The 13,776-nt window shown below is 47.6% G+C and overlaps 1 protein-coding gene across 4 annotated transcripts in view; it reads left to right on the top strand.

Moving 5' to 3' along the window:
- Tep2 (Thioester-containing protein 2) overlaps nt 1-13,776 on the top strand; it is a 121,218-nt gene that overhangs the window by 66,492 nt on the left and 40,950 nt on the right. For all 4 annotated transcript variants that reach the window (XM_077681336.1, XM_077681353.1, XM_077681341.1 and 1 more), the window contains 3 exons: nt 9,876-9,938; nt 10,093-10,265; nt 13,286-13,311. In XM_077681336.1, coding sequence (XP_077537462.1) covers nt 9,883-9,938; nt 10,093-10,265; nt 13,286-13,311 — 255 coding nt within the window. In that variant the 5' untranslated portion in view covers nt 9,876-9,882. The remainder of the gene's footprint in view (nt 1-9,875; nt 9,939-10,092; nt 10,266-13,285; nt 13,312-13,776) is intronic.

Genomic DNA, 13,776 nt, shown 5'->3' with positions numbered 1-13,776 from the left:
GTGTTCGCCTGACTTTCATGGTCACGCAGTGATGGGTCTAGACAGACAAACGCGGCGCGTAAGCGTACTGTCGACGTGAGCGTCGCACGTGCGTTTTACCTTCAAGCCTGGACGACGGCTGAACACGCGAGCGGTGGCGGGACTCGTCCCCGCCCTAGTTAACGCGGCGGATTCCCAGCAGTGTATGATCAAATAACACGGCGTAGAGTGAGGGAGCGGGACCCCGCAAAACGGATTCAGCGCACGCCTGCAACGAGAGCGTGGACGCGTTCCGAGCGCGACTCGGCCCTTCGCTTCCCTGGGAAACAGGCGGCTGAGGCTGGCGTCGATCGACGGACGTTCACGGCTCTGCGCGCCAGGCCACGAATCGGGCCTCTTACTGCCCGAAACGAAAGCGAAAACGGAGGGGTTTTTCCCGCGGGGAAATTTGGCCAGCCTTTTTCACTGCGTGCCACGCAGGGCTCCCGTGGTCACGGCGTTTTTATTTTTGACCAGGTGAAGGAACCGGCATTGTTTTCCGGGCAGCTCTCGCTTTTCTTTGTCGTTGACCGTAACGATACGAGGTGGCAGGGCTTCCACAGCCATTTCGTGCATGTACCCGGGGTCGTCAGGCTGGACCGAGGGCGTGTCATCGTCGTGCACCCGTGACTCAACCCTACCGCGCTTGCATTCATCTGATTCAGCGAGTCGCTATGGAGTCGCGGCGAGAAGCAATCACAACTGCGCTGCTCAGCGTCCAACGAAGCCGAGCATCGACGCTTACATCCCCCACCTGCCGCATTACTGCCTCGGGCCTCTTCCGCTTTTTATGGTGACGCCGTCGCGTCGCGCTCTCGCTAAAGCAGATGGCAAAACACTAAACGTTGAATGTTTCTTAAGAAATGCTTACCTTTTAAAAAATTGCTTACTACTGAACGTGAAGGGTTACGGTGGCGGTGAGGTTTCGAAGTAGGCGCGAAAATATCCAATCTATCCTCTTAAAAATACTACCAAAAAGGTAGTAACGGGTTGTATTTACTATAAAATGTAACTCATACGAACTTTACTACCCCCAGAACGGTACGTAGGTCCTGCCACTAAGTATGGAACCTAAATAAATGCTGTCGTTACTAGTCTACACCGTGCACTTAATAACTGCTGCTTGTATGATAGTAACATTCACAGATAGTAACAAAATTCAATGAATTATTAGACATAACTACAACACTTTTCCCACTCCAAGTCACGATTACGAAGTTTTTGCAAATCCACATGCTGACTTGTATATGCTCACATTAAAATTAATAATTCCGAAATTATCCTAAAATATTTTATTTTTGCGACTAGCCCACTGGCTAGTCTCTATCAGGGGTCTTCCGCTGCTGGCCATAAAAGCAAAAAGAGCAGATGTATTTTTAAGGTGCGCGCTCAGGCGAAGCGATCCGCATTGTCTCGCGTAGCTTTTTACTAGGTTATGCACGGCCAGTTAGTAAAAGCATTAAGTACTGCGTAGTGGATACTGTGACAAGTAACTGGTTAGTGTTCTGTTAGTAAGTGGCATGACCTTTTTTAAGGAGTGTACGGATGGTTTGGCGTTACATATAAATATGCAGCGCTTTTATTGCCGCAGTGGCACCGCGCTCGAGTGAATTATTAAAAAAAAAATTGAATAACGTTTATTGAAAAGGCGGAGGCCACATTAAATTAGGCGTTTTTTATGGCTAAACAACCGTTGATGCGCGCGCGCAGCTCTTTCCCGCCCGCTCGACCCAACCAGGGACGCGTTTCTGCAAAGCAGTCGAGCTTGGAGAAGCGGCTTGATCTAGCCCCTATACCCGACCCGGACCGCTTGAGTCGGCCAGAGAAACTAGATTTTGTTTTTGTTTCTTGTTTGCATACTCAACGACCGTTAAGTGCGAAAAATTCCAGACGAAGAACGCGACAAACAAAGGACAGGTCTGGCACGTTCTTCGTCCGGGGTGTATTTTCTGACCATGGACTGCTATTGCAAGCACAGTCCTTGCACTGCCGCGCGAACGCTAATTACCAGTGACCAAATATTTTGTGCCGCTTCCTTCCGAGGTTGTCGCCGACGTTGCTGTCTTATTCGCTTGTCTCGCAGTGATGGCAGTCAATGCGCTCCACATAGGGCGCACGTCGGAAACGGGGAAACGTCCCTTGCCCTCTTGGAGCGTAAAGGTCATTCGCCTGCAGGATCTCTGTCGACGCACAGCGCCTATTTGCCGCCACGAAAATCGGAAAAACAACAAAAAACCCCAACCAGACATGCCTTTGATGCTTTCCGCTACGTACGCGAATAGTCCGTTATCTGTTCCGGGGATGGGTGCAAAAAAAAAAAAAAAAAAAGCACCGAAGGTCATTGAGCACCGCAAAAAGGCAGGCAGGAGGAAATTCCCCCGTTTTACTTGGAACTCATATTGACGTATAGAATGAGCTGCATGCCAAGCGAAAGTTTGCTCGTACTTTAAAAGATCACGCAAAAACTGGGAGGTGCTGCGAAACGCTGCACTTCGCTACAATATTCCATATTCTTCCCAATTACCTTGAAAGGGTAATCCGGGTTCACTCCGAATTTTTTCGCAGTTAACGTTAGCTTGCCTCGTCCCGCTTCGTGACCTACGTAAATGCAGTTTAGCGTGAGTTGGCGGGTTCAATCACAAGAACTGACGTAGGCTTACTGGATGTCAGCAGTAAGGAATAAAGCGGCCCAGAGTAATATACTAAAGCAATTCTCATGGGGAAAAGCAGTTTACGCAACTGATAAGGAAATGATTTATTTTATTTGCGAAACAAAATAGAGTGCTTGTATCATACAGAATATAACCACCAGCTGGGCGTGTCGGTAGACGTCCTTCGTGGGAAAAACGCAATCAGCAACGAAGATTGGCAAGAATACGGGACGAAGCGCTACTGACAATTGAAAAAATTATTTAGGATATAGTTGCTTATATATACCTGGAGTAAAGAAGCCCACGTGACACCACACCGGCATGGTCGCTGTATAATAAAAGAATTCAGCGCTTTACACCAAGACTGGAAGACTGCAAACTGGTCGAGTGCAATGAAAAAAAAGTATAAACAAGGACAACCAAACCATATCGAAAGGGGCCAACTCTGTGTTCCGAGCACGGTAACGAGCGCATTCGGAGCGGCCCCGAGGAGCTGCACCTGAACCGTCGTATGCGAGCGAAGGAAACTGTCTACCTGGGCAGGCGTGACGAAGTATCTCAGACCGGCGGGATGCGCACTATATAGCACCGGCGTCTCCTCCATTTTTTTTTATTATACACGTATTAGACATATACATTAGACGTTTAATACATGATCATGCTTGTATCAGTATATATGAGCTCACGCAGTGTTTGAATGCAAATAATCATTAAAAAAAAAAAAAAAAACATTGGTGACTGAGTGCAAAGGTCTCACCCAACGATCATATGGCAGACGGCGTAGCTCATCCGAGATGCCAATCTGATTGATTGATTGATTGATTGAGGTTTAACGCGTCGACGCTACACAGGCGATGAGGCGCGCCGCAGTGGAGGGCTCCGGATTATTTTTGACCACCTTGATATCTTTAACGTGCGCCGAAATCTCAAGCACCCGGGCGTTGAGTCCCAAGGAGCTAGCGAGGCACAGTTTCCAATGAAGCACTGCACAATCATCATGGGCGACGTTAAGAAGCATCTGCAGTGGCTGTGCGTGTTTTCCGCGACGACTGTCGGCGCAAGGGTTGCTCCATCGGCTGCTTCCTTTCCCAAAATCATCCTTGCGCGCCGGTGCCCTGCACCGTTGATGCCCGTTTTACCTTCAAACGCGCGTGACCTTCGATCTGCAGACCTTCGATTTCCGACGGCGCATCCCACGCTCGCATAGCAAGGTGGAAGCGAAGGAAACAGAACTGTCGCGACGAGGTGACTCCGACCAAGGTTTTCCGTCGCGCCCTTTGGAACGCCGAGAGTCGACGTCGCTTCCGGTTCCCTGGTGAATCTCTTGTTGCGTGCTGCCTACTTGCATGCCTCGCTCGCTAATTCTTTCAGCGTGTGTGCTCAGGCACGGGACGGAAGGAAAGGTACACAGCATGCCGCAGGCCCATTGGCCTGGCCCAGTAGTGGCGGGCGGGGAATTCTCGGGCGGCCCTTGGTTTGTGTGCCTGCCGCATCCGCATGCTTTTTACGAAAACAGGACGCGGCCGTCGTCGGTAGCTGCTCGCTGCGGGCCTCTCTGTTTGTTCCTGTTCGCCGATGCTCTTGAAATTTCGTTTCCGCGACGAGGCACGCACGCCGATTCAGCACGCGACGCACGCTGCGTACGCGCTGGTTGTGACGAAAGCGGCTGCAGTCTTCCAGCAATTACTCGCACAACGATCCTCGCGTGTGGCGAACGCGAGTGGCAATAACAGCGATCCAGAGGCGAAAAGCTGGATCGCTGACGATGCCGTAGCGTTCCCATATGCGTCTTTTCGCAGGTCTGCGGCTGTTGCAATGTTTTGAGCTCAACCTCACTGGGCGAGTTCATGTTGGAGCTGCGGTCAAGCAGAGGTACTCCTCCCCCTAGACATAGTTTCGTCCTGTTGTGATCCATGTTTTCAATGACCGTCAATGCGAATGACGGAGCCTCTAGAAATCACGCTCAGCATGACATTTCTGGCCATGAATTGTGGTTACGTTCCTACGAAGACTACGTTTCACGTCCCCGGGCTTCCGAAAGAATTCTGTTGTGCTGCTTATGCGGACCTCGACCTTCTTGGTAAGGTTGATGCGATGTCGCGAAGGCTGTTTTGGGTTTTTGATAGAGATGCAAGTTTTCATGAAATATGGAGGGGCGTGAAAAAAAAAGGTTCTTTTTTTTTTCAGAAAAATAGGAAACACCGAAAGAAGGCAATTCCGCACAAATCTATAAAAAAAATCGGCATACTTCTTAAGGCGAGAGCCTTAGATGCCTCATCAAACGCGAAAAGTGGCCGTAGTTGCTTGAGACTACACGGATGAAACAAAATTACGGCCGCTGTAAAAAAGAAAATAAGTAAATAAAATGTACATAGAAGCTTATTTGGGTTCGAATGGGATTTAAACTGCAGCACTAACCCTGTGCCGCGCCAGGATGGAACAAGAATTATCCGGATGAACGTGAACGTGACGGCACCGCAAACACGATTCAGCAGTGAAGAATTCTTCGGCAATCGCCGACTTTCGCCTTCAAATCACTTATGAGACTTAAGTGCCCGTTACATTTTTCTGTTAACACTGAAAGGAATATAATTGTTACATGCTGCATTACAAAAGTCCCAGCCAGAGCTTCCACTCTCAAAATCTACGCATGATTTCACGCCAAGGCATTGATTTTTGTTCAACCGCTCACATCTCTAGTTTGGGGTAAGCTCGCAAAGCTAGTAGGTTCTACTTGCGGGTGTCCCTCGGGAACGTTTCGTCAAAAAGTTGGACTGCTGTACCTGGATTTTCTGAGTGTGTAGGAGCCCGCAAATGTCGCAGGACACTCGCAGACTCCCCCCTCCCCCCCCCCCCGCCGCCGTATACTGCTGGGCGGCGTAACCTGTTTACTTATCAGAGACCTTTCGGTCGACGTGTTTTCCCATGATCCTGTGCTGTGGGGCCAGTGGGAAACGGTGTACGTTCTAGAAGCCGACAGGGCGGTGGTCGATGCAGGTAGGTCGCGTGCAGATTCTGCTGCGAAGAATACGGGGAAGGGGATTGCACGTGCGGCAGCGCAGCGTGCGTTCTTCGGCGGCGAGGAACGCGGGAAACTTGGCGGTCCGTTTTCCCAGGCCTCTATTGTTTCCTGCACCAGTCTTCAAAGGCTGCTGTAGCCTTACACAGAAGTCGCTAATTGGCCCGTGTTGTGTCACCTTGCTTCGCAATCACTGGACAATTAATTTTTTCGAGGTATTTTCTTCTGTCTGGTTAACGAAGCTATTTCGTTTGCCGGAACTCGGCCACACTGTTGTGTAGGAACATGTTCACAAGAGCCTGTGGGTTCCGCGCCGTACCTGTATCTTCAGCGCAATCGCTCTTGTGTATGCCTGCGGTTGCCCTGACGTAATTCTTTATTGCCTGCAATTAAGCCGGTCTGCATACACACCCAAACGTTTGTCTAAGCAATCCTTGCCTTTTACGGCGAATAATAATAATGATAAACTAATGGATCCCTCAGGGGGTCGCATAGGCGGAATGCGAGGCATGTATTTCCTAAATCACGTGAAGATTCCGCGTGTGAGCGTTTCCGTGGGTGGCCGGCGGGTGGTGTTCTGTAGTCAATGGCCGTAGAAGAGTGGGCCACTGCCTTTTTTTTTGTTTGCGCATGTAAAAGTTATCCGAACACAATGGACCTTTTTCTAGTAGTGATCTGCGCATGCGCGGGCTGCCGGTCCGCCATTCTTGGCAGGCGCCTCTAGCAAAAAAACAAAAGGGCGCCCCTCAACTTTCTGCTCCGGTAGCGGATATGCTGTCTAGCGCTGCACAAAAGGGCGCCCCTCAACTTTCTGCTCCGGTAGCGGCTATGCTGTCTAGCGCTGCGCGTTTTTATTTTTTCTCTTTCAACAGCTCGTGCTAAGTTCATACGTGCACGCAAAAAAGGCTTTATAAGGAAAGGGGCAAGCCGTTTGAGGCTGACCGCGTTGCGGGCACATGGCTGCCAGTGAGGGAGTAACGAACACAAAAAAAAAAGGGGGGGGGGGTGCTTTGACCACCGCAGATCAGTCACGGGAACGTGCGCCTGCTACCGTGACATTCATGTGAAAGGTACGGGTGACGTGTGGGTGCGGGAGGGACTGCAGGTTCTCCGAAAGCCCGACTTTTTTGGGGGGTGCCTTGCTGCCATTTTTAGTTGGTCGTGGCGGCCGCTAGGAGGGCATGGACTATGGGGCCCAAACCACCAGGACGTAGTGATTAGAGTTTTAGCATAGCGGGTAGCGTCCGCTAACGCTACAGCGGCGCGTACCGGGACCCGACTGGGCACTTGCGGATTCGTTCAGGTAGGGTAAATTAGTTCTGCGGGCCTGTCCTCGCCATGCCGGCGCATTCGTTCCGCTGAGGGGCGACCTCCCCCCCTTCTCCCATCCCCGCGCGCATGCGCAGTCGGGTCCCGGTAACCCGCTGCCGTAGCGTGAGCCTCCGCTAGCCGCTATGCTGAAGCTCTCTGTTGGCTCCGCCCGAACCCACGGCGGGAGAGCCTGTTTCTATTTGTTTTTTATACAGCAATCTCGTCTCTGTCCAGCGTCGTTTTTCTAGATGCTGAAGATTCAGTTTGGTCCTGCAGGGGACTTGGGCTGTTGAAGTTTTAATTTGGTATCGTGAAAACCAATCCGATGTGTGTTTTTAAGTAAAACTATCCTGCTACCCTCGGTTATGTATTCAGTTTTTTTGCAATGTGCCCAAGGTTTCTTTTGCACTAAGCAATGTCGGTGTGTATTGACTGGGGCACCAGTGCGAGCAATTCAGAAAGTTGTTTACCTATATGCCTCGAGCTTTGCGATGGCTGCTGCCACTTCTCCGCGACATCTATGGGTGGAGCGCTGTGCGGCTGACAGGGGTTCATGCGGTGTTTTGGCTCACTCTCACTTCTTTTTGCCTTTCCGTGCCCTAAACAACTTAATACGGTCACGTCTGTAAGGAAATAGTGCGTTTAGGGCACTTCCAAAAACAGATGCGTCTTGGTAGAGTGCTCGAACGCCAACAATAGCTATCCGTATACACGGTTCTGCGCACTTCTTGGCCACTTCTGTAGGCGTCAGTGACTGCGCCATATTGCCACTGTCGCCTCCAAACACGGCAGGTACAGGGGAATTCTATTGTCGCCTCGTTTAGCCCTGATACTGGCACAGTGAGAGGTTGGTTTTGTCTTGCAGTGCAGACAACGAATACGGCTTCGTTTCCAATGTATACGTCGTACAAAAATATGTTTCGGGAATGTGATTACCCAATACCTGACAACCACTTGTGTCTTTTATGGGAAAATAAGCCACGTGCGATTGTTAAGCATAATCATGGAGGAAAGAATACTCAGGAGTAGGCAGGAATACTCAGGAATACACAGGGTAGGCAGTTCACAGAGGATAAAAGGTGTTGTTTGTAGTGTGGTGTGTATAAGGCCCTCTTATTTTAGTTTGTGCTAGTTTGTGCAGGCTCCCTGCGTCATATTATGATTGTTCGAAGAAGAGGTTAGCAGCCTATGCGGCTTTCTCTGTAAAACCGTCGCCGCGCTGCTTGCGGAGGATTCATAGCTGATGATGAATGAATGCGGGCGCTCACCTCAGGACAAGGCGATCCAGCATTAATTTTTTTTTCGCGTGCTGATCCCCAAGTATAATTTTTCATTGTCCATCGTACTGCTGTCGTAGAGTGTTTGCGAAAGTTATGCCACATTGGCTTGTCTAGGGTAGAGATCAATATCTGAGGCATGATACTGGCTAGTGTAACTGGCGTGCTGTCAGGTATGAGTGCTCCGCTATATTATGTAAGCACACATACAAAACCGATTTACATCGTAGTGAATAGCCGCAGCATGACCGTCTGAGGAAACACTTGCTTACGGAGACACAGTACATTTCAGGGCAGTGGAATTACAATCAGCTCCATGCATATGCCGGTTTCACGACGCCGGCCTGTGACGCACACCTGGCGCTTATATAGACCGAATATACCATACTAAGACCACGTCAGAAACATTTACACTCGTAAATACACCACATTTGTAAACAGGGTGACTGCTTCACATAAATATGTATTTCCAACGCACAGAAACGGTAAATCTCAGTCATGAACACTCTGCAAAAGCAGCGGTGACAGCGGGCAGCGGGCCAGAGCCTCCTGCGGCTGCTTTCAAAACGGGCCGCTAGGGGGATTTCAGTGGCGCCCCTACAGGCAGTGCTCGAGGCATATACACTTGTAGTACATCGCCATGACACAAGTACTTCTTGCTGTGGCTTGGTCTTCGTGAAGTGAAACCGGCTTAAAAACGGCGATAAGAAAACCAGACTAAAAAGTAAAACGAAGCCGGGCCGGATTTTAGTAGGATATGCTTTGCGGGAGCGATGGACTTTCTTGCTTGAGGCATTTGTTTCCGGCTTGGTGGATTACCTGCTGCACTTGCTGAGCTTGTTTTCCGGCGAGGTCGTGCGCTGTGACGTTTGGCCAATATTAATTATGCAACGGCTGTGCGTGCCACATAAGCTGTGGCCAATTTATGTCATGCTTACTGCTATACTGCCTATTCTGCACACATGACCGCTTGCCCTGTTGAAAATTGTGCTTGGCACAAGCGAATTTCGCCGGATGGCAATCGCAGCGCATGCTTAAAGAGATCCTTTTCATTGTCCTAAATTAAGATTTTCTTGATAAAATCTTAATTGTGGGCAGTGACACAGGCAGTGGGCAGTGACACAGTGGGCAGTAGGTGACACAGGCAGTGACACAGGCTGTGGGCAGTGACACAGTAGTGCTGTAGGTGAAACAACTTGAATGCATATGGAACCAGCAGCAACAGTTCAGAAGTGAATTCATTACGCCTAAAACTGAAATGACGAAAACATATGTGAAGAAGTATATATGTAAAAATTTAAGATGTGTGTAAAATTCGGTTCACACTTGTTCGAACTGAAAGCTCATGGAATCGGGAAAAACTAAACTTTTGGAAATACATTGCCCCACGCATGTCCAGTGTTAATGTTTCATTCCTTTTTAGGGACCACTACCTTGAATATTTATTTTCAAAGTACTGTGCTAGTTCTGCATAGTGTTGGGGTGTTGAAAGGGGAACATAATTATTCAGACATCGGCAACAATTGGTGTTTTGTTGTTAAGTGGCTGCTTACCCACTTAGTTGCAAATCTAATCTTTCTTTTCTCCTTTTTTTTGCAGCACTTTCATGGCGGTGGCAGCCTTAGTCCTCTTGGCATTGGTGCCGTTGGCTGCATCCCAAAGGTTGGTACTGTCTGCCACCGCTTGGTGACTTCTCTCATAAATTCGCATATCTTAAAGCGCTGTAGGCCTTGGGGCCAGATGCTTTCTGCTTCCTCTAAATTTTGTTCAGCTCTGCAATGCGTCGAGACTTACCGGCTGTGTTTCTGCTTCACAGTGGAGGCGTGTACACAATCGTGGCACCGCAGAAGCTTCGGCCCAACCTCCAGTACCATGTGGGCGCATCTCTGAGCCAGGGCAGGGCGCCCGTCCGTCTACAAGTCTCCGTGTCGGGTCGTGCAGACAACGGAAACTTTAACAACATCTCGAGGCGTGCTGTTCTCAACGACCGTGCGTAATCTTGCGTTTTTGTTGCTATACTTGTTTCTCCCTTTCCATCTCATGCTCTAACTTACTTGCGATGTCCAGATAGATACCTTGTAGTAGTCACAAGCTAGGTCGTACTAGTGCAACATGTGGTCACAAATGCATGTTTGTGTGTGCATTCGTGGAGGTATGCACAGACGCGTGGTCGCGACTTTATTGTAATGTTGTGCCCAATATCACGTAAGTTCCCAAAGCACTGCAAGAGGGCGATTGCATGGCAAGAGGCACATTCAGATTAAAGAAAGTGTGACATTGCTTTGAAAGGCACCATAGGGGTATATAAAGCTAAAATGCACACAAAGTGATTTGCAGCAATTTTTCCGGGGTTAAAAAGGGCTAAAAGTGGCAAAGCAAAATATATTGGACATTCGTGCCTTGCGTGCCAGCACACCCAGTCAGTGCTTTATTGTGTCAGAGGGGTGTCCAGAGAAAGGACCCCGGTCAGCACACATGCACACCGACGAGTGGGGCAGCTGACGCGGTGTGCATTCGAGGCAGACGCCCCCTTATCTTCACATGCCGGTTGCGTTCATGAAAAAGCACTTAGGAAGTACCAAATCCAACTGTTCTAAGTGAATCTTGTATAAGGCGTAATGTGTAAACAGATTTTAAATGCCAGCCATCGGTGTGCACGCCTTCTGCCTATACCCCTTCTCGTTTACAAACATGCTGGTCTCTATACAGTTGAACCACAAGTTCTCGTTCATCGAAATCTGCCTATAGGGCTTTGAATTCGATCTTGCAAATAAAAGTGACCATCTTACCTGGTTGCATGAAAGATTATTGAAGAAAATAGGTAAAAAATGACGCTGTTCTGCTTGGTATGAATTTAGGTGACTGTGTAAGCGGTGATGCCAGTGCAGAACCACGCCATTGAAGCCCTTTCTTACAAGGGCCTCATCTTTTATGTATGCTGGAGCGTCAATTGAGTAACTTCCATGCACCTGAATGAAAGCTTACTTCTTGTATAAAAAGCTTTGTGGGAGTTTTACCTGAATTAACTTTTTCTTTTGCCCCTAAAATTTTTTCAATTGTAACTTGCTCTTAATATTTTTACATTGTGAGAATTTCAAGCACGCAGGAATAATTTGCATCTCTCGAGCATATTTGTTGTTCTTAAAGGGGTCATGAAAACAAAATACAAGTTTGGTTCATTGAAAAGGCTACTTTGTTTCGATAACAATGATACCAATTTTATCGTAAGCCTTGAACAAATAAATAAGATATTAAAGAAAACAGATGAAGCAGTAGTGGCTCCCCAGCCACTGTCCAGCCATTTCTCTATGATGTCACAGAATCTTGTTTGTGGCCACTGAACTAAGCCACTGCCAAGAAACACAACTGGGCGATTGTAGTGGCACCTCTAGTTCCATTTGATTGTATCTCTTGAATACTAATGTGCAGTGTAACTGACTGATAAAAATGGTTTTTATTATGTCACTTCTGGTGATATTACATCACTGTAGCATGAAATTTGAAAGTTTTCGAACATTTCTTGCATTTTTTTGGTTAAAAAGTCTTTTATAGTTGGAATAGAGCTGCTGAGTGACATACCAAAGGCTAGTTCTTTAAAATTTAGTTAAGTTGCATTTTGTCTTCATGGCCCCTTAAAGGAGCCATGAAGACAAAACACAAGTTTGGTTCATTCAAAAAATTGCCTCGTTAGAATCACACTGGCACCACTTTTAATGTAAACTTCGCTCCGATAAGCTGTATAATTAGAAAAAAAAGGGAAAGGCAATGCAACCCACTCGCTCATTTCCCGCAACAGAACCTATGATGTCATACCAGCCAGCTCTGCGATTGGCGGAGGCCAGAAAAAGCAAACGCAAATTAGGCTGAGCTTATAAGCTTGCCGAACGAGCTATTTTTGCTTAAACATAGGGCACATTCTTTTTAAAGCAGTAATGATGGTGGGACCGACAGTGGAAGTTACGAAAGCACATGTAAACATAGAAGTACCGATGCGTACTGCTGTTGGTGCTGCGCAAATTATGCTTGGTTTAGCTGCACAGGACTGCGGGGCTTCGGGGTAGTTTTATACAACACTGTCTGATTGACGCAAGCAACAGTCGCAAGCAACGGTGTCTTACGTGACCATATTTCTCGAGCAAGCACTCTGTTTCACGAAACAATTATTTTCTCCCTGAACAAAAACAAGCCAGGTTCAAATACGGTCAAAAACAAACCAGAGGCAGAAAACGGCTTGCCATGGTATGGTGGCGCCATCTAAGTTCACTAACGGTAAACAAGGCTTTCCAATTGGCTGCGGAGCAGTCAGTTCTTGTGATGTCATTGCAGACCACGAAAACACACGATTTAGCGGGAAAATCAAAATTTTAACGTAAATTGATTAATTTCTTAGTGAATAAAATATAATTTGCATCCGGACAAGCGCTGGGACACTATAACACACGACACTATAACACACGAAATCTTTCGAATAAAACAAACTTGTATTTTGTCTTCATGGCTCCTTTAAGGTGCACTCTTTCACAAGACTGATCGGCGTGAGTGGTTTAGATGGCTGGCGTGTGTTTAATAACTTAGGAAACTTAGAGGAAAGGTTTTCTTTTCTTTTTTTTTCATGGCTAAGAGCTTAAACACTACAGCAGCTGCACATCGGTGTTTGTATTTTAAATGTTGTCCGTAGTCACCTGTGCACACGTGCTAATACCCCACTCCGTAGATTGTACGGTCGACCATGACATGTGCTGGCATTGGTTTGACCTTACATTGTTCCGTCCTTGTTATGTCATTAACTGTCGTTAATTTGCCCATTTTTGAGATGTTACGGTTGTTTGTCACCAGTGTTTAGCATCAGCCGTGAACAAAACAAACCTTGGGACTTTGTCATTTTGCTTGACCTTTTTTCACCCCATTCCCTATTTTGCATTTCTTAGTGTTACTCTTTGTACTCCCCTGCCATGCTTAGTGTCTAATTATAAGTGCCTAATTATTAATTTTTTTTCCTTCTTGTTTAGGTGAGACACACGTCTTGAGTTTTGAGGTACGTGAAATTATTTTGTGAAGTTACAGCAACGAAAAAATGACCCAACCTGGTTGCTTGCCCGAGGGTTTGCTCATGGCTTGCTCCACAAAGAACGCCACATGATGTTAATGCAAGTGCCTTGCCCCCACCCACTGCCTTTCCTCCTTGTGGCATAGTGGCTATCAGCTCAAGTCGGGTGGTTTGTAGTTGTTTCTCTCATAGATGCAAGCCATAACACATATTTAAGCGTCTGTAGGGGCACAGTGAATAGAAGAAAATTCAGAGCTCATAAACATGCCCAGTAGCATGGGGCTTGCATTTAGCTTCAGCACCATTCAACTCCAGATTGTAGTCATTTGAGTGATAGCAAGACAAGCTTCTAATGGGTCTTATTTTTTATAAGCTGTTTTAGATCCTCCTTGTGCCCTGTTTCTTCTAGGCATTGTGTGTTTGGTCAGCTTACATGGTGCGGATATCAAAAAG

This window comes from Haemaphysalis longicornis, unplaced genomic scaffold (assembly GCF_048455015.1).
Source record: "Haemaphysalis longicornis isolate Haplotype H1 unplaced genomic scaffold, Haemaphysalis longicornis Haplotype H1 scaffold_1, whole genome shotgun sequence".
NCBI lineage: Eukaryota > Metazoa > Arthropoda > Arachnida > Ixodida > Ixodidae > Haemaphysalis > Haemaphysalis longicornis.
Note: the sequence above shows the minus strand (reverse complement) of the source record. Positions and strands in the feature narration are given on the sequence as shown.